The sequence below is a fragment of the Malurus melanocephalus genome, unplaced genomic scaffold (genome assembly GCF_030028575.1).
Source record: "Malurus melanocephalus ecotype Western Australia unplaced genomic scaffold, MMel_1.1 scaffold_300, whole genome shotgun sequence".
Taxonomy (NCBI): domain Eukaryota; kingdom Metazoa; phylum Chordata; class Aves; order Passeriformes; family Maluridae; genus Malurus; species Malurus melanocephalus.
In genome coordinates, this window is record NW_026623532.1 from 716,506 (window position 1) to 739,785 (window position 23,280).

At 36.7% G+C, this 23,280-nt stretch overlaps 1 protein-coding gene across 12 annotated transcripts in view; it reads left to right on the forward strand.

The window, feature by feature from the left end:
- The window catches only part of CLASP2 (cytoplasmic linker associated protein 2), a 145,838-nt gene extending 128,196 nt beyond the window's left edge, over positions 1–17,642 (forward strand). For all 12 annotated transcript variants that reach the window (XM_057377112.1, XM_057377115.1, XM_057377116.1 and 9 more), the window contains 9 exons: positions 1,439–1,582; positions 1,932–2,038; positions 3,297–3,450; positions 4,182–4,410; positions 8,710–8,903; positions 9,699–9,827; positions 11,504–11,710; positions 12,843–12,959; positions 13,978–17,642. In XM_057377112.1, coding sequence (XP_057233095.1) covers positions 1,439–1,582; positions 1,932–2,038; positions 3,297–3,450; positions 4,182–4,410; positions 8,710–8,903; positions 9,699–9,827; positions 11,504–11,710; positions 12,843–12,959; positions 13,978–14,064 — 1,368 coding nt within the window. In that variant the 3' untranslated portion in view covers positions 14,065–17,642. The remainder of the gene's footprint in view (positions 1–1,438; positions 1,583–1,931; positions 2,039–3,296; positions 3,451–4,181; positions 4,411–8,709; positions 8,904–9,698; positions 9,828–11,503; positions 11,711–12,842; positions 12,960–13,977) is intronic.
- The last annotated feature ends 5,638 nt before the right edge of the window (positions 17,643–23,280 follow it).

Here is a 23,280-nt window from a genome sequence, read left to right on the forward strand (position 1 = left end):
CTAAGYCAGTTTTGATTGAAAAGACTGACCCTTAAAAATAACAAGGACAAGAGAAACATCAAAGATTGCAGAGGACGTTCAGAGTGATCAGTTGAAGGGAAGGCTATCAGAGGGAGAAGGAAATAAAAGTTAAAGAAAACAACCAGTCATGAGTATGCRAAGACAATTTGTGGCAATCTGACATGCTAGAATTTATGTCGTTAAACTTAATACTGACATGTGTGCAGGTATGTGTGCTCATACCTTGGCTTTCCACTGTTAATTAAAAAGTGCTACAGTTCATTGCTCTGGAAGCAAAARGAGGAAAATAAATGTCTAAAAGAATTTTCTAAACTACTTGCTTGGAGTATGTTGGTGGTTAAGCAAGCTGCCTGTCATTCTGTCTAGCATGAAGCACTGGTTCTCTCCAGTGTRTGGCAGACCTTGATGGTGAGCTGTATAAACTACACATAGTTAATCGTACAATCACAGTCTTGTACTGCAAAGAAGCTGTTAATCCTGGCAAACTTCCTCCAGCTCTCCTTCGCACTTGTTAGTTTAGTTACTATTTTGACAGGTTTGTTACACTATCCAGTGCATCTTCSTCAGACTGCAAACGTTACTTACGTCATTCAATCAACATTGCTGTAGTAGAGAGAATCCAACTATTGCATAACTGTGTTGCTTTGTCAGTAGAGAGTGCTGATTTTTTTTTCAAGTTAAAAAAACCCCAACTTATGTAGTAAAGCATGCTGTAGGATGAACTGATTAAATTGAGAGTATGGACAGTGACATCCAGTACAAACTACTTGACAGCTTTCATCTTCAGAATATGTAGTCAGCTAGATTTCATTGCCCATTGTGTTTGCCTACCTTTTAGAAAGGTTAAAGGAAGCAGAGGCAAGGTTAGTTAACTAACTTGGCTGTAGGGTAAGTTGTAAGGAGTATCAGGTGCTGTGATCACTACCATCTCATTCCAAATTAGGCTGTCTTGTTTGGTGTGCTTTAATTTCTGCAGTGCTAACTGTTCCTTTTCAAGCAAGTATTTTCATTATCATCTGTAATTACCACTTGCAGAAGTCAATAGAAGGGATCATATGCTTGCTCCTGCCTGGTGTGTTTAGTTTCTCTCTAAATGTTTTCAACTTCCCAAACCCTTTAAAAGCCACTTTACAAACTCCTTTTTTTTTTTTTTTTTTTTTCTGAGTAAGGATCTGGGGCTAGGGGAGTTGAATGCGAGATTGCTGGTTACAATGATTGTTGCGTGCCTGAAATTATCAAAATCAGAACTTCCAGCTTACCAGCAAATAAGAATTGCTTTTGCTCACATCTGTTAACATTGTTCAAGCTTGATGAAGATATGTCACATTTTGTGATTGCCACTCATTGTAGCATCTCTTGCTGATAAAATTACTTTGAAACTGTAATTAATATCTTCAGTTTGTGTTTTTTCTTGTAGGCTGCACAGTCAGTGCTGATTTCCCTTTTTGAACTCAACACTCCAGAGTTTACAATGCTATTGGGTGCTTTACCAAAAACATTTCAGGATGGAGCCACAAAGCTTCTCCATAATCATCTCCGGAATACAGGCAACAGTGGTCAGGTATCCAGACTTCTGTTACTTCTCTTTCTGAAGTTACTGTGTAGAAACATATATTAATAGCTCTGTATGGAATGCTTTTATTTTTTTTCCCTCTAGAGTTACAGTTTCTAAATCTATGTTGCTTGCAAGTGGCTTAACAGGCTTGAATGTGTTTAAGAGTAGTTTATCTTGTACTTCGTAATTTCAGAGTTACACWGGATTGAATTTACTAGTAATGGGTTAGGCAATCCAGAAATTTACTTAAAGCTCTTCAAATGTTTCTGGGCACCAAAAAAATAAATATAATAGTAAGTTAAAAGGGAAGCTTGTAGTTCTRCTGGAGTATCTCTTCTCACCTCTCCTCCTCCAGGGATCGATGGGAAGTCCTTTAACAAGACCTACTCCACGCTCCCCAGCAAGTTGGTCAAGCCCTCTCACTTCCCCAACCAACACATCACAGAACACGTTGTCACCAAGGTAATGTAGGCTGGGTACAATTCTGCATCTAAGAAGTTGCAAACCCAACAATAAAAGCATGGAGAAAATTTTGCACAAAATGACAGATGCACAAAAATAATCCCCCATCCACCACAGAATGACAGTGAACTGCTTAGCCTCCATGAGGGATCTGACAAAGCTGGCCTGAGGTGGGAAAGGGCTGTGCATCTTGGAATGCAAATGGATTAGGCATGAGGAGGAACCAAAGTGTGCTTCTCTAAGTGTGTGGGATGGGGGGACAATCRGAGTATGAAAGAGAGAAAACTGAGATAAAGACAGTTTAATGGATAAAGCAAAAGCTGTGTGTGCAAGCGACAGAAAACAAGGAATTCACCACTTCCAGWGGAGGGCCAGGTGTCCAGCTGTCCCCACGAGAGCAGGGCCCCATCACTTGTAACAGTGACTTGGAAAGGCAAACATCRTAACTCCAAATGTCCTTCCCTTTCCTCCTTCTTCCCTYAGTGACATATGCTTAGATCATGATGCCATATGGTATGGAATATCGCTTTGGTTWGTGGGGTCAGCTGTCCCAGCTGTGTCCCCTTCCAAMTCCTTGTGCACCYCCAGTCCACTCACCTCTGGGGCTGTGAGGARCAGAAAAGACCTTGGCTTAGTGTAAGCACTGCTCAGCTGTTATTTAAATACCCCGTGTTATCAGCTGTGTTTCCAGCACAAATCCAAAGCATATCATAATCCCATACCAGCTACTGTGAAGAAAGTTGYATCTATCCCAGCCAAAACCAGCACACTGGGTCATCAAACCAGATTTAGTATTGGGGGACTAAAGAAATAATAGTTTATAAATGTTTTTTATAGTACGGATGTTGTGAGCAAAGTGGACTTCGTAATTTTGCTTTTACCAGTCAGCTTGCTGTTGAGTTTTATCAGGGCTTCTTAMTTCAGGACTCTTTTCAGAATGGGAGGATGGTGTAAAAATTCCAGTTGTTTAACATTCAGCAGAATAAAACAGAGCAAAAGARGTTTGTTTCTTCAGGCAGATGCTGTTACTTGATGCAGCTTTTCCCTTAGCTCTTTAGTACTCTCTATGCCAGTGGCAGTACACTTACCAAGGCATACCATAACACAGTTTTATATTATGAAGAGACAATATGTTTCAAGAAAAGTAATAATTTTAGTAATATTTCTTGAGTCTCTGTASTTGCCTGCTAATGTGATTTAAAAATACAGAATCACAAAATAAATCCATCTTAATTCTTACGTTCTCCTTGGCCCACAGTGCATTTGACTATGACACTGAAAATATGAATTCTGAAGATATTTATAGCTCTCTTCGTGGAGTCACGGAAGCCATTCAGAATTTCAGTTTTCGTAGTCAGGAAGATATGAATGAGCCTGTGAAACGAGATGCTAAAAAAGATGATGGCGATTCGGTGAGTACTTCAACTCAGTGTGTCGTGGTATCAGCAAACGAAGACAGTGTCTGATTGATTACAGATGAGAAAGCATCTGTTCCAGGAGGTTTATATTCTTCTGAAATTGGACATTTTTCCTGAATTACTTAAGAGTAATTTAGCAATATTTAGAGTATTTAGAAAAATATGTTCCTTGAACCACATTTTGAAAATGTAGGTGTTAATTTTAAGTAGCGCTGCCTGTTTGTTTAACATGTTAGCAGTTTATAAAAACCAGTGATCTTGCAAAACAGTTGCAATTAAATTTTTGAGACGTTTGCACCCGGATATATATTTTTTAAGTGTTTTATTTTCTTTTATTTTGTACAAAACCTGTGGGCTCTTAAGTACTACATGCAGTATTTAAGAATTCTGTTTCTATGGAACTTTGGCTTTAGGATTTRTTGAACTTAGCACATATGTACATGCTTAAACACATTTTTAATTACTTATCTTACAAGCATCAGGCTTGTAAGATAAAATACAACTGTTACTTGTTTATGATTTTTTTGATGATGCAGACTTTGTCTTTTTTTGTTCTTTTAAAGAAAGCAAAGTTTAGGGAACTAAGACTTCTTATTTGAAGGCTAGTTTAAAAATTTTAAGCATTCTGCAATTTGCAAGTTTTTGCTATGTAARTGAATTAGTGATGTAGTTAACTGAAAGATGTGTTTATTTCATATGCTCATGTGATGCTTCCTCTCCTGCAGATTTGCAGTGCTTCTGGAATAGTTGACATGCGAGCAGGAAGTGGTGTGAGCGACACAGGTCGGACAGCTCTGGATAACAAAACATCATTACTCAACACGATGCCTCCCCACTCCTCACCACGCTCACGGGATTACAACCCATACAACTATTCTGACGGTATCAGTCCATTTAATAAATCTGCTTTGAAAGAAGCCATGTTTGATGATGATGCAGAGCAGTTTCCTGATGGTAAGATTCAGGTTACATTCTGTGCTAGAAGAAAAACGATGAGATGTTCTATCTTCAAGTTCAGTTTCTCMGTCTATTATTAGGAACATATATATTACTTCTTTGAGAAGTTTTTACAAATACTGTATTTTGAATTAGTTTATTTGTTAGTCATCTCTTTAAGTTACATMKTTGGATTACCTGGTATTTGTAGAGACTAAGGGTAAAAATTAAGGAAATGCTGAACTATGTTGTATACTTCTGGTATTGCCAGTATAAATTKACTTATCAGATTGTTTTAAGATTGAAATTTAAAGGGGTAGGGCAGAGAGAAGATTTACAGCAAGGAAGTAAAAKTGGATCAAACCAGTTTGGGAATTGGGTGAAAGATTAAGTATTTTGTTAGTAATGTATTTTTATTTGAAACATTACATTGGCATTTTATATTGACTAAACATTCTTTTTAAACGAAACAAAACAAACAGGCTTTTTACCAGGAAGGTGGTTCATCTAACCCGTTTAAATCTAGGGATGTGGGCTGCTGTTCTGTAGGCTTCTAGGGCCTCTTTGTAATATATCTCAGTATATCTTCGGGTAATTTTTTATATCTTTATGTTGGGAAGGTTCCAAAGTACCACTACTGTCATTATTTTAATGAATAGTCAGTGGTTCTCATAATCAGTATTCATTGTTGTTCAGCTACAGATTTAAGTTTTTAAGTAAACACTTTTCTTAAGAGCAGGRGACAGCTTCTGCCCATTTTGCTTTTGTCATCGTGCAAAGATGTGTTACAGAAACAGTTAAAAACGAAGTTATTTTTTGACATGATGTTTTATTCAGCTATTCTGTAAGTTGCTTTAAGTTTGCATTTAGTCAAAAACAAATCCAAGTGTGGTGCATTTCTCTTTTTTTTTTTCCTACATATCATAAAGAAGCATATAGGGTAGCCAATTATTATCTTCTGAAAAAGACTGAGGGGAAAGCAGATTTTTACAAATCATGTCATGTACATATTAATAATTAAACAGCTTTGCCATCCCCATACAGAGCCAGTTTACATTAAAGATTTTGTGTTAAGGGATTTTGTCAAACATGGGAGAAGCCTCCTTCTGTCTTCTGACAACCTTTTTTTGGCTATTCCATTAAACCAGATGCAGTCAGTGCTGTGCCAGCATGATCCACTCATGACTAGCTGGAATGAAGCATCCTGTCCCATATTAGTTTGTCCTGGTTGGAAGAGTAGTGCAATACATTATTTAGGTCTGCTCTTTAGCRGATCTTAATGAACTGCTTGCTTTCATTCCTGTGTTGTTCACCCTTAGTATTTAGTTATATCATGTACAATCTTTCATTTGTGTGTTACTTTTAGAATTTCATCTGAGATAACTTAAAAGTCTTCATTAGAAAGGCTACACTTGGAAAAATACTTTGTGCCTACAGGTCCCCTGTTGGGAGTTACACACTTACCCCATAAAGTGGAAGGGCTCCTTGGACTTTAGATTACAGTTTTCAGAAACTCCACAGAATTACTGCTTGTTAATGACACAGAATTATGTTAGTACTGGATTCTCAGCTATCCTGTCACATATTGCTGGAAGAAAGATGTGGAAATACAAGGGTAGATGGGAAAACTTTTGCTGCTCATATTCCTGTCAGCAGCACTGGGGCATGAACATCTATTCAGCAGAAGGTTTGTGTAGCACTTGAAAATTTTCAGTCGAGGAGATGTCACAGTGTGCYGCACATGACTCACATTTTGCCTCTCTTACAGTAAAAAGGTTTTCAGAGTAACAGCCTAAATCTTCCAACCACTTTGTTTTTTCCCAGAGGGAAATGCTCTTTATCTGATGCATAGGGGAACCTGGCTCACTAAATCATTTCCAGTCTCTTTAAAAGCAGTTCAGAGTCTCTATTTGAAAAACAGTGTTCTTCTCCAAAGAAGCTTATTTATTTCAGCTTACCTCCATGGATTGCACTTTCCAMACATCTTCCTTTTTACCTGCCAGTTTGTATGTGGGCCTAAGATTTCTGCTTCTGTGTCTTGCTTTCTGTTTGGCATGTTTTCTCTTTTAAACCATTCCTTTGATGTACATGGTAATTTTCACTTCTTTCCCTGTTTCTCCAGAATGTTTGCAATTAAACTGCAATTGCTCTGAAAGTGATGTCATCTACTGATTTTCTAAATTGCCTCAGCATTCCCTAGATAGTACTAATAAATGCATCCAACAGATCCGAGCARGGACATCGCTCATATCCTCCTGGATTAATAAAAAGCCATTTATAGTCCAGTCACCCGGCAAGTGATTGATCAAGTTTTGCACTTCGTTTGCTCTTTTGGCCATCATGTTTGCATAGCTTTTAAATTAAGATCCTGTGAGTGGYAGTAGGAAAGTCTTTCCTAAATTCAGGACATAACTGCATGTTTCCTTTTAACCCCTACACTGTTTATCTTGTCAAAAGAATATTATTTGATTAGTTWGAGAAGAGCAGTTCATCAAATATTTATCGCTAATGCATATTTTAATTCATTCAAATGAAGGAGTTGGATCTGCTCCTCTTCATTTGTATTTTGTTTCTTTTSTGAAAAAGAAATTTTGAAAGTAGACTTTAAACATGGCTTCTTTTATGCTTCTCCATTCTTATCTGGAGACTGTTTAGAAATGAAACACTGGGTGCTAAGTCATACAAAGGAATGGAAAATGCAAGCTGTAAAGGCACACCCTCTTGGTTATCTTTATGCTTATTTTTCAGCTATTTAGTCCATTACTGGAGATTCTTTCCTCATTCCTGCATGGACATGGCTACTATCTTCCCCTCTCTTTACCCCTTCCCTCCATATATTTAAGATGACACCACAATGAAAATACTTCATTTAAACAGATATGAGTAGTTTTGCTGATTAAGTGTCAATATGCATTCCCTGGAAAAGGATTTGCTATAGCTGTAATCTGTCGGTAAGAACAAAAGTAATAATTCTGGCAGTAAAAGTAATGATCTTGCTTCCATTAAAATGATTGTCCATTCTGCTCATCTGCTTTAAATAATAACTCACCTAATGCWATTTCAGTCTGCCCCTTAGTCAAACATTAATCATCTATTGATACTGAGGCAGCAGAAGTGTTAGCAGTTTGCTTTCAGGTGCTCCTGCTCCTGTTTATTCATGCAAAACAGAATGCAAATAGGAATGTGGCATTCAAAACCAGCATKATTTTTACAGTAACTGATGTGTGATACTAAGATATTTAATCCTGTGGTATTTAGCTTTTACTGTTTTTTTTGTACAAGTGCTTTATGCAGTATCTGTAAGTTACAGTGTTGAATATAGTAATACAAGATGTTGAATGGCTGTGGTTTCTCAGTATGTGATATAATTAATTTGTTACGAAGGATGTGTTTCATGTGTTAGTTAATACATGTAGGCATTTCAGGAAAGGTGCAATGCATTTGCATTTTATGACAGAACTTCCTAACGTTTTCCATAAAAAAAAATGTGTCTAASTTCTGTTAATTTATCCAGAAGTTTCAGTGAAAAAATGGAATCTATATGCTTTTCTTTCTTAAGGTCTAAATGGGTCTCGATGATGGAATAAAAGCTACCTTTATGGAAAAAGGAAAATACTCAAGTTTTCATTAAGGCCATATTTAAGTTGCTTGACTGTTTGCAGATAGCTCTGTTTGCAGTCCAGTGTTTACAAATGTAGGTTGTGTTACTAATGTGTTTTTCCATCATCACAGAATCCTATCTAATCGAAACTAAAATCCAGAGCCATCTCATAATGAATTGCTGGTGGGAATACATATGGGACTAGTAGATCTGGTTGCCTTTATTTCAGCTTTTTGTACCGAGAACCATTGTTGTACTTTCCCCATCCCACCATTTGTTTTAGCAGCCTGGCTATTCTTGTGGAATCATGGCTTACAAAGGTCTGAACAATTCTGTAATACTAACAGAGAAAAGAAAATTTTTCATCTTGAGTGGYAGGGACATATGGGAAAAATGGCATGTGGTGTTTAGATCAGATTTAAAAGGATGCACAGAATACTTAGTGGGTACTACAAACCTAAAAAYTCCTGCAGTAGAGTAGCCTGCAAGGGGCTTTTTGCAAAATCATTGTAGGRTTTTTTTGGTGATTGTAAACTTATTCAGCAGTGCTGGCTGCACTGAAAATGTAGTAGCCAAACTGCCATTTTGCAGGCAAACCAAAAAAGAATGCTAGAARGCGAGCAAGTCATATTGGAAAATACCTTCAGTTGTGCAACAGGCACTAATATTTATTTGCAATAATCAGAGAACTGTGTTTGTGCATTCCTGTTTGACAGAGCCCCCCATGGACCATTCAGATCTGGTTGCAGAGCTACTGAAAGAGTTATCAAACCATAATGAGAGAGTTGAGGAAAGAAAGGCTGCCCTGTACGAGCTCATGAAGTTAACTCAGGAAGAGTCTTTTGCTGTTTGGGATGAGCACTTCAAAACAATATTACTTCTACTGCTTGAAACGCTTGGAGACAAAGAGGTAAATTCAGGTTAATCCAGTTAAGAATGTTAACAAAGCACGACTTATTTTCAGTACCTTTGACATTTGTATGTATTGTAGMAAAGGCACAAATTCCAGGTAGTGGTGGAAAAATAAAAAATCGTGGAAATACAAAAGTGTCATGAAGTCTGACTGCTACGGTGGTGAAAAGGGCATCACTGATACTTACCATCTCCAGGATTCTGATTTTTGGATTCTGACACAGTAGATTGAATGAAGCGTTTTTTTCACTGGGATTCAAAGCATATCTGTTTCTGGCCCCTGAAGGAATCTAGAATATCTAAACGTCATGTGTGGCAAAGCATTAAAACATTTATTTCTAAAATACAGTAATGTAATTGTGAAGAGACTGAGTTCTGTGTAATTGTTCTCTATAAAAGTCATGTTTTTGAACTTACTGAGGATCAAAAAGGCATCAGTACTTGTGTTTGATTTTTAAAACAATTGTAAAAAAAAAAAGGTAAAAAACTTGATTGTATGATGATTTAATCAGCCCTTGTGATAGCAACTTAACTTCTGGGTAGCACAGATAAGTCAAAGTAGTTTTGCAGTGTGTTTATGATAGGCCACCTGAATTTTCTGCAAAAAGACGGATTAAAGAGATCTTTTTTCTACCTTTATTAGTTAACACTAGGTTCAGACTGTATATGTATGCAGAGCATAATCTGGTATTTTTTTGCATTTTTGAAGACTTTTCCAGCAGCTGAACAAATGTTAAAGCATATGTCTTGTTTAAAGATGCATAACTCATTTATTTTATTATTGAATYTTTAGCATGCAATTAGAGCTTTGGCACTGAAAGTCCTAAGAGAAATTCTAAGAAACCAGCCAGCAAGGTTTAAGAATTATGCAGAACTTACAATCATGAAGACACTAGAAGCTCATAAGGACCCTCATAAGGAGGTCAGTAMTCAGTTATTTTATTTGTGCAAGGTTACAACAGATTATTACAAAATRAAAGAGCWGTCCATAAAATGTGAAATTAGYYAGTTCTTACTGAGGAASTAATTTGTTTAATAACAAGCATAATATTATACGTTTAATAACAGGGATGTTACTATTTAACATGGGTATGCAAGAAAACATGCCCTGCAGTTCTTAAAGCTCTTGAATGGTTAATACCATCCCTTAAAACAACTGCCTTGTGTGCCATCCCAGAGGACAGAGTAACCAACAGTGTGTCACCATAGCTCTTCAAGGAATAACTTCATGGCACTTTTTCCTTTTTTGACATCTTAAGCCGAATAGTGGTATCCTTGAGATCTAAAACAAGCATTTGGATTTCATTAAGGTTTATGGTTGAGAGATGAGACTGTTCATGACAAGGAATTGACAACCTGTTCCATTCTGCATTGGAGAGCGTGGCTTTGAATGGTGTTGGTGGAAAATACACAGAAATGTATCAATGGGAGAGGTGCTTGTGCCAGGAATGGTGAGGGGATTCAGAAGGAGAAGGGCAAATGGAACCTTGCTCGGAGTTATTTGCAATGCCTGCATACACAATAAAGGATAATGCATGTAAATGTAGGAAACAGAAATGCARTAACCACCCCACTATTCAACTTCTGACATCGATGTTACTGATGCTATGGAAAGAATCCAGGTTTATTACTAAATGAGTACATCTTCCTGATGCAAGGGCACTTYGTGGAATTTACTGTGGAGTTTAAGGCTTTGAAGTTGGCTGTGATTTCTCCCATCCCATGAATTCATCACTCATTTAATAGTTGTTTTCTCTTTTCCCTGTGCTTTCTGAATTTGTTTCATACACTGTATTTATTACAGTGTCATTTCCCCATMGTTCCCTCTCTATTCCTGTGCTTTTTCTCTCTCATGGTTTTGTGTGTTATGACTGAGCAAATAGAGGGGACAAGGGTGGAGAGGAAGTTCAGGATGTTTTTGTACATTACTGGGGTATAACCACTCATTCTGTACATTTGTTTCTCTTGTTAGATGGCAGGTGCCACCACAGTGCTGATATGAAGATCAGATGCTAATTTTCTCTGTTGTGCCCATGTTGTGTTTTGAGCTGTACCTGTTATTTCTACCTGATTACTCTTGTTCTGCTTGTTCTGTGTGTTCTTCAGGCTCTCTTGTTTCTTTCAAAATTACAGGGGAAGAAGCTAGATTGGCTTCTATAATTACTAATCTAGGCATGACTTTGAAATGGATGTGAAAACATGTTTTATTCGTGATCACTTACCTAACAAGCAATAACAATRACAATACAAGAAATTACAGGACTCAAAGGGTGGTGATATTTCAAGATCTAGTTGGAGGGTATTGCAGAATAAAGGAGTTTCAGATGCTGTTAAACAAGCAGGTTTGAAAAATTGATATGTGTATTGCCAAGGCATAGTAGCTACAGAATATTGGGAAGAGTTATGTTTTTAAGAAATTATGTTCAGCCGTTGGAATCAATTGACTTTTTCATATTTCTGTAATATTGTAGAACTCTTGATAGGAAATTTTTATGCTCAAGACCATTGCTGCCAGAAAACAGACCATGCTGCCAGCAAACAGACCACAGTGTAACAGTCTATGATAAATCATTTTTCTGTGTCATTTTCTTTCAATAGGTGGTGAGATCTGCTGAAGAAGCTGCTTCCATGCTGGCCACTTCCATTAGCCCAGATCAGTGCATTAAAGTTCTCTGTCCAATTATCCAAACAGCAGATTACCCCATTAATCTGGCTGCAATCAAAATGCAGACAAAAGTTATAGAAAGAGTATCTAAAGAAACCCTTACTCAGCTTTTACCAGAGATTGTGCCAGGTCTAATACAGGTAAGGAGAGAAGAAAGAAGAAAACGGGGGGAAAAAAGACCAAAACAGGATAACAAAAAGGAAGTTTTACAATATATGAATTGCAAAGACTTTTAAAAAATATCACTTGGTTCTCATGAAGGATTTCACTTGTCTGATGCTTGCTGCCTTGACCCAAAATACCGTAGATAATGAGWACAATGTCTTTGATTAACAGGTGGCTAAATTATTACCCTGATTAGGACTCAAAAGAAATCTCAGTAGGATATGAAGTACTGGTTATAGATGAGCTTGGTAGATACTTTTAGTTATAAGATTGTATTTTGTTGTTTGTACCTTTTTCCAAGTTGCATAATTTGGTTTGATATTGTCCRTGTTGTATTTGTGTGTAATTGTACAGTTTTATTGGTTGAGGTTTGTGGGAAGCAAGAGGAAAGAAGCAGTTTTATAAAGCTGAATAAAATTAGAAGGCKATCAGATGTTTCTCTTCCTTTATCTTTAAAACTGATTTTTTTTTACCACCTTGTCAAAGAGCCAAAACACATCAATTTCCTTCTGATGGATAAACACTTTTGGGAGCTGGCAGCTGCCTTTAATGGGTGTGATCCAGTCTTGCATCTGWAGGAAAATAGAGTCAGAGAAGGGGCCCTCTGGGAAAGGAGTGTGAGAGAGACAGCCAGGTCTGAGGTGGTAGAAAAATGGCAGAAGAAAAAGAAAATCATTAAAGAATGAGTTGGGAGTTAACAAAAGAATCTCAAGCTGTTAAGAGAGTTCTTTCAGAGTCAGGAAGGTCTAAATTGTGAGTGGTGTTCTGCTTTAAGTAAACACCTGTATAATCTAGAACAGTTCTTTTATGTGCTTGYCTGTTGCATGGCAGCAGCTCTGTTTTCAGTGTAACTTATGAACAGGATTGTGTGGGTTTTAAGTTCAGCYTGGAAAATGATTATCAGTGGTGATTAATAAGCAGCCTGCTTTTTAACTGCATGCTCTGTGTTTGTGTGTTTGTGTTTTTGTTGGAATGCTCCGTTGGGCTACACKGGTATTAATTTACCATAGACTTCAATGCATTTCTTACAGTAAATAAGTAAATMGTTTTCTGAGGCTTTTAATCATTAACTGATAAGGTATTGATGTTAATTTTATTGCTTTCTAGGGTTATGATAATTCAGAGAGCAGCGTTCGTAAGGCATGTGTTTTCTGCCTTGTAGCCATTCATGCAGTAATTGGTGATGAACTAAAACCACATCTCAGTCAACTCACTGGCAGTAAAGTAAGTAAAAGATACCATTTAAAGAAATCTTGGCTCATAATTGCATCTATGCATTTGCRTTTTGGATGTCATTGCCAGAAGGTTTCAATAAAGTATATGTTTAGAGGATAATATCAGTCATATTAATACAACTTCGCCATAAAATATTCAAAACTTAAAGAGTCAACATATCTTTATTTATGCAAGTTTACARATTTTAGCAGTAAGGTAATTACTRAMCTATGTTCCTTACTGCTTTTTAATRCTGTATTCAGCAGGCTTTTCCTATTGGTGTTTCTTGGCTTATTTTCATGCAAGTTTTGATTGGAAAACAAGGAACATAGTATGTCCACATTACATGCAGCACTTTCATTTATTATTCTACCTTGTTATTTGCTTTCACCAGTTTTTGCAGTACCTCTGATTTAAAATAATAATAACCAGTCTGTGATCCTTTTTGTTTCAGGATATTTATGACTTTATTGACATCTTTTTCATGCAGTTTTTTGCATGTAAACAGCTATATGTTAATTGTGAATCTCTTTGTCYTTGGGAATAAAACAGGACAATTAATTTTGTGTGTCTCTGAATAAGACAGTTCTAYCTTTAAAATAGTYTCTGTCAGTGATTGTATTTTAAGTRACTCTAGATATTGGAAGCTTTAGTAAGTACCGGCATCAGCAACTGACTAGAGAATTAAACCTCAACATTAACTTAAAAGAAAAAAAGTCCGAACCACTACCATATYTAGAAAAGCATTGTAATTTGAGGAAAATATTCCATTCACCTTAATCCAGCTGTGTATCATCCTCTTCTTTACATCCTTGGAGAAGCTTGAGCAGTTTTCCTTGTGACAGATTTTACTTGTGTTTGATGTTTTCATTGGCATGTRTGTTCCTTTTGAATCAATTGTGTAAAATGCAATTTTGCTTTTTTGGGGAAAAAAAAAAGGATTAATGTCTATCTTGTACCATTCCTGCAGTCAATCTGTACAGTTTGCAAATACTAAACAGTGTTTATTTCTGACTTAAATTTGCAGATGAAATTATTGAACCTYTACATTAAACGTGCGCAAACAGGCTCTGGAGCAGGGGACACAGCAGCAGATATATCTGGACAAAGCTAATGAAGCTGACAAGAGTTAACCAGGTCTCTTAAAGCAAGGGCAAGGCCCTCTTCRGTGAAAGGAAAATCCTTACATACAACTTCTGGAACTTTTTTCTTGTTTTGTTTTTCCTCCCCCCTCTTTTGTTATTTTTTTTTTGTTTGGGGTTTTGTTTTCTTTCTTTAACCAATGGCTGTCCTCAGCCTGCATGAGACTGTYGCAATAGAATTATTCCAAATCTAAGGAAAAACAGTATTAACATCAGTTGATCAAAGCAGAATAAAATTTTAAAATAATCTTACCCATCAGTTACCCTGTTCATAATCCTCTGTGTCTTCCCATTAACTTTTGCCAGTGTTACTGTATTAAAAAAACGATTTTTTTAATGCTAATTAAAAAGGTATGCTTTAAGCTTCAGAAGTTAAAATACAGATTCTGTTGCTTTTCTCCAGCTGCAGATAACATTACTTTATTATTGCTGTTTTGTTTGAGTATCATGTCCTTCGCTAGAAACAAGAAGTGATGTGAAACAAGGCTGAACTAGTCTGAACTGCAGTGAGACTCATTCACTGTGTTGATGGTTCATCATCTTATTTACRGCTTGTTTGGGATATTCTGGAGATTGAGAAATATGCCTATAAAAAGAAAGCTGGATTGATCCAGTTCTGTCACAGTGATATTGTTCATTGGTTGTATGTTTGTTGCATAAATAAGAATTTAGTGTGCGCAGTGGAGGATTGGTACAACCAGTACCTCTTAATGTGGAAGACAGCCCTGCCAGGGCATCATTGCCGACCTGGTGATAGTGTGGCAGCCTGCTGGTGAGCAGCAGAGTTCATGGTCATTTGATGGATGTGAACCATCCTTGTCACCTTKCGTTCTTCAAGCAGGATGCTTCAGAATGGAGTGCTCTGCCCAAGCATGCTCAGTATGTATTTATCTTTATCACTAGAATGTTTCCTCTCAACCTAATTGCTGGAACAAGTAGTCTTGTATTGTAACTCACATGGGATCTTATGACAACAGTGCAGAAAACTATTTATTCCTTACCTTCTGAAAAGCACCAAGATTTTCTGCATTGAATTTAAATGGGGGGAGGGGGGAATAGTCACAAATGCTATGGATCTCGCCACCTTTTCATTTAAAGAAAAATATATATTTTGGATGAGTAGGAAAAGCTGCACCAAATTATTTGCATGGTTTTMTTGAATAGCATCCTCAAGACCCATCTGGATTAAGGTGTGGAMATGTTTCAAGGGTTTGTTTTTCCATTTTTGAGAAAGAGTTAGTATATTGTGAATAATGGTTCTTTGTATTTATGAAGTTGATAATGGAAAGAGAACAAAGATAAGTAAATGTGTCCCTAAATGTTGTCTTTTTCTTTTTTCTTTTCCTTTTTTTTTTCCTTTTTTTTCCTTTTTTTAAAATATAAGCAGCAAGCTAATTAAGTGAGAAATGGCATGAAACAGTGCCCTTCCCAGGAATAGTGGAACTTTTTTTCCTGACTTTTTTTTCCCTTTGACTGTGATATTGTCTAGTTGTAGGAAGTGTATCCTGATAAGAGAGAAAATAGTGGTGCCAAGGATGATGATCTATGCTAGGCTAAAATTCTCTCTACCTCTTCAGGGTGACTAATTTTTGACTAAGCTGCTGCATCTAGCACCAGTAGAAGAACTATCTACAGAAAAATCTTTATTTTTTTTTTCCAGATTATCACTTCATATGTATTCAAAACTCTATTCTTCAACATTGCAGCCAAATATCATAAGAAACTACTTACACACTTTACCTGCTAGGAACCCTGAAAAACAAAACTGAATAAAAAATTAAGTCAGATGCTTGTAGTTAACATGAAAGGTTGTTTTTACTTTAGTTTGAAGTGAATGCGATAGAAGGAGCTAAGATGTGGTTATTAAAGAAGCAATGCCATTGCAGAGATTTATCTGGAGGAAAAGTTGTAGAATTATATGTAAAGAATTAAAACCAAGACTGTCATAACTCGTCGCTAGCCCTTTTTAGCAGCTACATCAAGAAAATAGTATCTCCTCCTTCTTTCCTTTGTTACGTGTAACATCTTTGTTGTTTTCTACTGTTTAATTACATTGTGTATTTATAGTTCTATGCTTACCATTGTGCATATACTGGCAATAAAATGTACATAACATTACTTAAAAGATTAGCAATGTATACATTCTGGTTTTTCTGTTTTATTTGATCACATGCTATAAGAAAAATTATAAATGTGATTCATACAACATTGATTTAAAAAATTTTTATCTTAATCTTCATGTTCTGTGTGTCCAAATGATGTTTCTTTATATAGTCTTGTTGCTAAATCTGACTTGGCATWTGAGAACATGCTGTGAATATGAGTATGCAAGACGAATTTTTAAAAAATTGAATAGAATCTTTATGAACACAGTTTCCTTCATCTAGGCAGATTTCCTGTTTATTATTTCATTTATTTGTACATTATACATCGTTTACATTTTATTTTTTTAATATTTAAAAAATATTTTTCAGTCTAAAGTCTTGTAGTTTTTACATTATAATTATACAATTATACAAAAAGTCACTTAAAAAAATTGCACAAATTCTAAGCTTAATAGCCCTGTATGTTACTCCTGCATTTTGTATAGGTAATATTTCTTTTCAGAGAATCATTGCAAGATGACTGTTACTTGTCATCTTTTTGAAGATGCTATTTCATACTGAAAATATAAGTTATTGAAACATACAGTATATATTCCTGATGAAACCTAGTTTTTTTATGTGTAAACAAAAGATATGTTTTTTATCCCCTRTATGACTGAAAAATAGGTAGAGGGGAGGAAGATATTTACACGAAGTTTGTTCATCAGTTTTGCTTTTAAGCAGTCTCTAAGTGTTTTAAGCAAAGATATCCCATGTATTAAAAATCTCAATGCAATATATTTAAATGAATATTTTACTTATGATATGACTAGTTCTGTTTCCAGCAGAGATGGGGTTGCTATCTTTGTAAACAAATAGAATCTATTTATATTATGTGAAGCCATCAGAATGTAGGAATTTGGAATGAAAATTATTTCCACAGCAGCCAATTATCAGATTCACTGCATTGCTTTTTGCCTTCATTTCCTATATTATAAGTAGATATTAGCTCAGTTAAATTCAAGCAATGATTAGTCATGCCTTATGTTCCTGCTGGAGGTGATTTCTCTAATGGATTAGCATAAATATCTTGCAAAAATTAGGACAGTTATAAGTTACTGTTCTTTCAGAAAGGGTTTCTACATGTTCCTTCTAATATCCTGTGAAGATAGGTCATTGCAGTAATTTGAATACTGAAATGTAATTCTTAAAGGTTGGGTTTGAGCTTAAAAAAAAGAGGAAGGAGAAGGAAAGCTACATRCAGAATCAGGATGGGAAATGGATATTGTGGATGTCTCAGACTTGGATGTCATTTGCTTTAAAGTATTTTGAGTARCACATTATGTTCAGCTGAAGTCTTAGCAAGGAAGTTGGGATAATAAATGTAAATTGAAAGGAGAGCTGATCATGTAAATTTTCCTGAGTTGGCTTGCTTGTTTGTTTTTGAAGATAAAGGTTGGAACAGATCGAGTTGTGTTTATTATTTGTGGTCTGAGTCACAGAGCAAAAAGARCAAACATCTGTATCCTGAAACACTCAAATGTTCTTATGAGTTTCTATGCGTGTTTAAGCATTTAAGTCAATTCACAAACATACCCATGAAAAAAGTCTATTGAGAATGCAGGCTCAAGCTGCTCACAGTTAAAATTTCCAGCAAAGGAATTCAAATGCTGAATGTGACATTGTCCCTTTGAAAACAAGCATAAAAGAGAAGATAATTTTGAGGAATAAATCTGTTGAATTACACTGCGGTTACTCCCTATAGTACATGAGTGAGAATTGTTCCTGGCTGTGGTAACTTCCACTGTGTTAGGTTGGGACTTAGMAAACACAAGAGAACACAATAAACAGAAATGTGATGGGGATGAATTAGCAGTTTGGAACTGGGGGATTATCTGGAGAACAAAAACTGTTGTTTTCTCCCAATTACAACAGTAAACTGATCAGTTCTGCMATTGCACTCCACTTCCAGGTAAGATAAAAGTCAATATTCATATTATGTTCACTGAAGAAAACATCTTAAAATCTCCCCCCTACATTTTGTTTTTGAGTTTTCCAGCTCATTAAAAACATGTACTTTAAAGATTTGCTTCATAATTTGTGTTTTCTTCTTTTTTGTTAAAACACAGAAGATTTTCAGAAATGTGGGAAGTTTGAGAAACTGATTCTGTTGGTCTAGCAAAAAATCAAACTTCACTTGCTCTTTTTCTGTATTGTACTTACATTTCTATGTTTAAGTATACTTTAGGAGCTCAGAGTTTCCAACCTGCTTGGATTATCCYAGTTAAAGAAGTTTCATTATTTGTTAATAGGACTTTTAATAATGTATTTACAAAGAATTTTGCAAGCAGTGTTGAATACTGTATGATTTCTGTTGAATATAAAAATTCTGTCACTTTTCATATATTTTAGGTAGATGTAAATGATCCTAGTGGAGATACTTTGAGGGAGTAAAATTGGAAAAAATTATGGATAGTGAAACATGGAAAACATCCCTTTAGTGGAAAAAGGAACATACTTGCATGCAAATGTTTCATATCTGCTTACATTGACATCAGACAGGAGATAGAAAGGTAATAAAACTTGATCTTGGGCATCAGAGTTTTACAAGTTTTCTTTTTCAGTGTCTTCTTTCCTAGCTCATGATATTGTCCACCAGTGCTCATCTTTGGACCTCTGTAAACACATATTACTACCAGTACTGGAGATGGTTCTGCTAAATGTATGTCAGGATAAATTCAAAAGCAGTGCCTGTCTGTCCAAGGAAGACCTGTAGATTTAAATTATGCAGTAGACATTCTCAAAAGTTATCTGGACTGGTTTAGTTATTCCCTCACCATCTATTCATCTCAGCCTGTAGCAGAGCCAGCAGAATACCTGGTTGGAGCTCCCCATCTCTACTCCAGACAAATCAGATTGGGGAACAATCTCGGACTGGTCCTCCAACAGCACCCAGGGCTCACAAACTTCTGCCAGCAAATGAATAAATGTCTGTCCTGGGCTTTTGAGAGTCTGCCTGTAGCAGGGGGAGGAAATACAAGAAAACACACTGTTTCTTAGCATTATRTGTTTAGTCTGAGCAGGTATAGCTAATGTCGAGTTACCTGGGAAGATGAGGAAGCTGTTGATTTCAGCTTGGATAAGCAGCTCAGGAGCAAGCCTGTAGGGGAATGGATGTGTGTTGCATTTAAAATTGCAGATCAGCATATTTTAAAAGTAATTATATGCTRGACTGAAATAATACATTTGAAATGTAACTAACGGTGTGCAACTGCAAAATCCGGAACAATTGTCATTTCTGGCCTGTTACTTTGTGTCCTTTCAGCATGAGTTAAACTGATGCAGATGAAACTTTTACACCTTAGTAAATGTCATTATAGATGGATTCATTTTAAACAATTTCTGAGCTGTTTGATACAGCTTTTGATCTTGCAGATGACAATTGTGGCCATGTTGGCCARCTAATCAATTGAAATATTTTTCCAAGACAAAACTACCTGCTTTCCCTAAGGCGTTTTCATGCATCAGTATTTGTATAGTCTGTATCTGCCCTAGATAAGAATTCTAAATTGGATGTTGCCTGACTATTCAGTAAGTGCCAGCTTAAACTTTTTAAAACCTTACTTGAAGAGCTGGTATCATCAGACACTACTGTTTCTCAGAAATCTATTAATTAGCCACTGCTTCTTGAGTGAAGATTTTGTCGTGTTATGACGTGGAAAATGCAGGGTTGTCAAAAATATGAGGAGAAAGACATGATTATAAGATATATGCTTAATTTAACCCCTTGTAAATTGCAGCTATTGTTCTTAAAAATCCTAAAGCCCCTGTGCAGCTTGTAATGTTTTTAGGAAGGGGATTTTCTTGCAATACCCAATGTCTTGTTTTCTGCTTTGAGAATTAAGATCCTGATGTTGGAGGATTTTGTCTACGAAGCCATGCCAACCTAATGATAGAAAATGTTAGACCTTGGCAAGGTACCAAAGCTGAGCAGTAGGTAGTGAGAGGAATATGATGTGGAGGAATAAACTACAGACCAGGAACACCTTGCAGTGGAGACTTTCTTAAAAGGGACAAGACCCCATGAGGAAAGGAGCATATCCTGCTGCATTCTTTAGAAGCAGCCAAATCTATGGGGTGTGAGTTTAGTGGGGTTTTTTGGGGGGGATTTTTTTGTTGTTGTTTAGTTTTTTTGTTAGGTGGTGGGTTTTTGTTTGGGGGGGGGGGGGGGGTTGGGTTTTTTTGGGGGAACCTTATTATTGGAAGCAATTTATATTTCTCCTTTCCATATGAAGTTACTTCTCTGAGTGCCTCACTCATCAAGGAGACACTGAAGCAAGTCCAAGCACAGGGTCTGCTCCATATCTGATGTATTTCATCAGAAGGAGCTGTTGAAGCATTTAGCATGCTCAGCACTGTTACACATCCAGCAGAGTTCTGGTCAGATACCCTATGATGTGTTGACTTCTACTGRAACTTAGGAGTCTACTAAAAGTGTTCATTGTGGGTTTTCCCATTTCCCCCTTACTTTTGTTGGCAGGCATGCTTCTCAAGAGTTCTGTATCACAGAAGAAGGACTGGTGAATACAGCAGTCCTTATAGTGTTTCAGCATTCATCAGGCACAAAAAAAAAAAAACAACAAAAAACCCACATCCACAAAAAAAAAAAAACAACAAAAAACCCACATCCAAGAATCCAGATTAAAAGTGGCAGGTGGACATGAAAAGCGTGTGGGGACATTACTGTTCATCTGTTGCTGCCCTCCACAGACACAGTTCATTGCCATGCTGAGGCTGGCTGTCAGCAGTGACCCTGTACTTTGGCCACCCTCAGATGACCAGACACAGCAAAAGGACTGGGCTGGGTYAGCCTTTAGCATGTCAGGAGATGTGTGGAGAACTGCAGGTCAGTGCAGCGATGGATCACATGTGGTTACTCMTGCTTGTGGTTGTTACCCAGCACTATTGAAGTTCGCTGCAGTAGCAGTGAATGCAGTCCCACTAACAAGGTGTATAGGAGAGACAGATTGTATACTCAAAAATAGAGAGAGGGGTTTGAAATGTGTGTCAGCATCTTTCACATAGATATACCATRGATTCATAGCCCATCCAAGCCAGGAGTGTCATCTAGACGTGAATAACTCACTGTTACATGGTGATGTAAGTGAACAGGGTTGCTGGAACCTGGTTTGATAGCAGTTTTCATTCCAAAGTCACCCTGCATCAGGCAGCAACTGCTGTACAACCAAAAAGTAAAAAGACCAAATGGCATGCATCAAAATAACAATACTTCACTAAACTCTGTTTTAGAGATGAAGTATGTAGGGATTTCTTCTGCATAAATGTAAAACTTGTTATTTTAAATGAAAACTAATATTTTCAACACAACTAAAAATCATCACTGGACAGCAAAAACTTCCATTAAATAAAATATTCAGATTAGATACTGAATTCACAGTGTTTTATATTGTACCTGATAAAGCTTTTCCATGTGTCTGCAGACAATTTTCAGTTGTTCAAAGCAAAAGGGCAGAGATGTTATTCGGTCATATATAACCAGTCATGCTAACAGTATTTAAGGTCATTTGTTGTAGTTCTCAGAAGAGCAGTGAGAAAAATTATACGAGGARTCTGATCACTGCAAAAAAGATTAGCAAGTTGAGTGATGCCTTAGGAGACCTCATAATTTTGAATGCAGCTCATGRAAAAAAAATCCAATTAAATTATCAGGTACCATATGCTAAAGTACTTAACTTCAGTGCGTATCCACCCATTTGCAAAACAGGAGCCTCCCCACCTTAAATTTCAGGTTGGACTTTGCATGCCATACACAAGTCTTAGAGCAAGACATGTTTTAAATAAATAATGTTTTGTTGTTTGTGTATACAGTGTTGCTTTGCCAAGATCTCTGTACTTACTGGGCAGATCATAAAGCAAGGAAAAAAATAGCCCCTTAACAATAAACAGTACAAGGTAAAAAACTCACCTTATTTGTCCCCAAACTTGAAGGATCATGTAACCACATATCTTTATGTCTAGAGGTTAGTCAAGGGCAGCAGGTGTGGGTGTGGGGAATATACGGTGTTTCACAAGGCTAAATACCAGAATTACACATAACTTGGGAATTTCATCCTGATTTTAAAAACTGAGTTATGGTGTACTTGAAGCTGTACCCATATACTGCTTGCAACAGAGATTAGTCAAATCACAAGACTGAATAGGACAAAGAAAAGAAACACTGAATTATTACTTTGGTTTGAATAACAGCATTTTTTTCTACATGTTGTACTATATTCCATACAAGGGACTCAAAGCATCTATGACTGATAAGCCTCTTGTCAACCCTTGGAAGGAAAAAAAACCAGGCAAAATTTCCTCTTTCACAATTCTTTTGCATAGAAGTCCACAAGATTTGGTTGTGCTTTGCTTTTATACCATCAGGAGCAGTGGTCACAGCGGGATAGGGTGGTTTGTAGCAGCAGCTGTTGTGGTTCAACTCCATCAAGTATGAAATGGTTTGCATACCATGAGGGGCACCTGTAAYCCAGGCCTAGGGACTTGTGCCTTTTATAAGAAGCAGGTACTTAGATCAGAAGAGCTGCCATTATTTCACCCTCCCTACAAACACCCCGCTTCCTCCAGCTACTAGTTTTTAGATATTGTCAGTAATTTATTTGTCTGCATAAGGGTAGCATTTGAAGAATCAAATGAAGGTAAGAGGCTGAAGGGACACATTTGCTGTGGTGCTTCCCTGTTTTATTACAACCTGCTACTGTGGTCAAGAGAGTCAAAGCTCTGGTAGCAGCTGGGCAAGCTAATGACAGAGGACTGAAATCAGAAATCTAAAGCTCTCACTATCCACATTACCGTGTGAACCCAGACCAGTAGCCAAATCTGCAGCTGCTTGCCTGGGCTCCCCTGGGGTGGTTATTTTCAGTGACAGTAAATTGTCTGTCTTGGTATTAAGAACAAATCTGCAGCCCTGATATATGGTGTTTGTGTTACTTAAAAATAACAAAATTAATTCTGAAAGGGCTAGGAACCAAGTCTGCTGTGTTAAAGATAAAAAATTGGTGTCTTAATTGTTTTTGCTCCTAAGTTCTC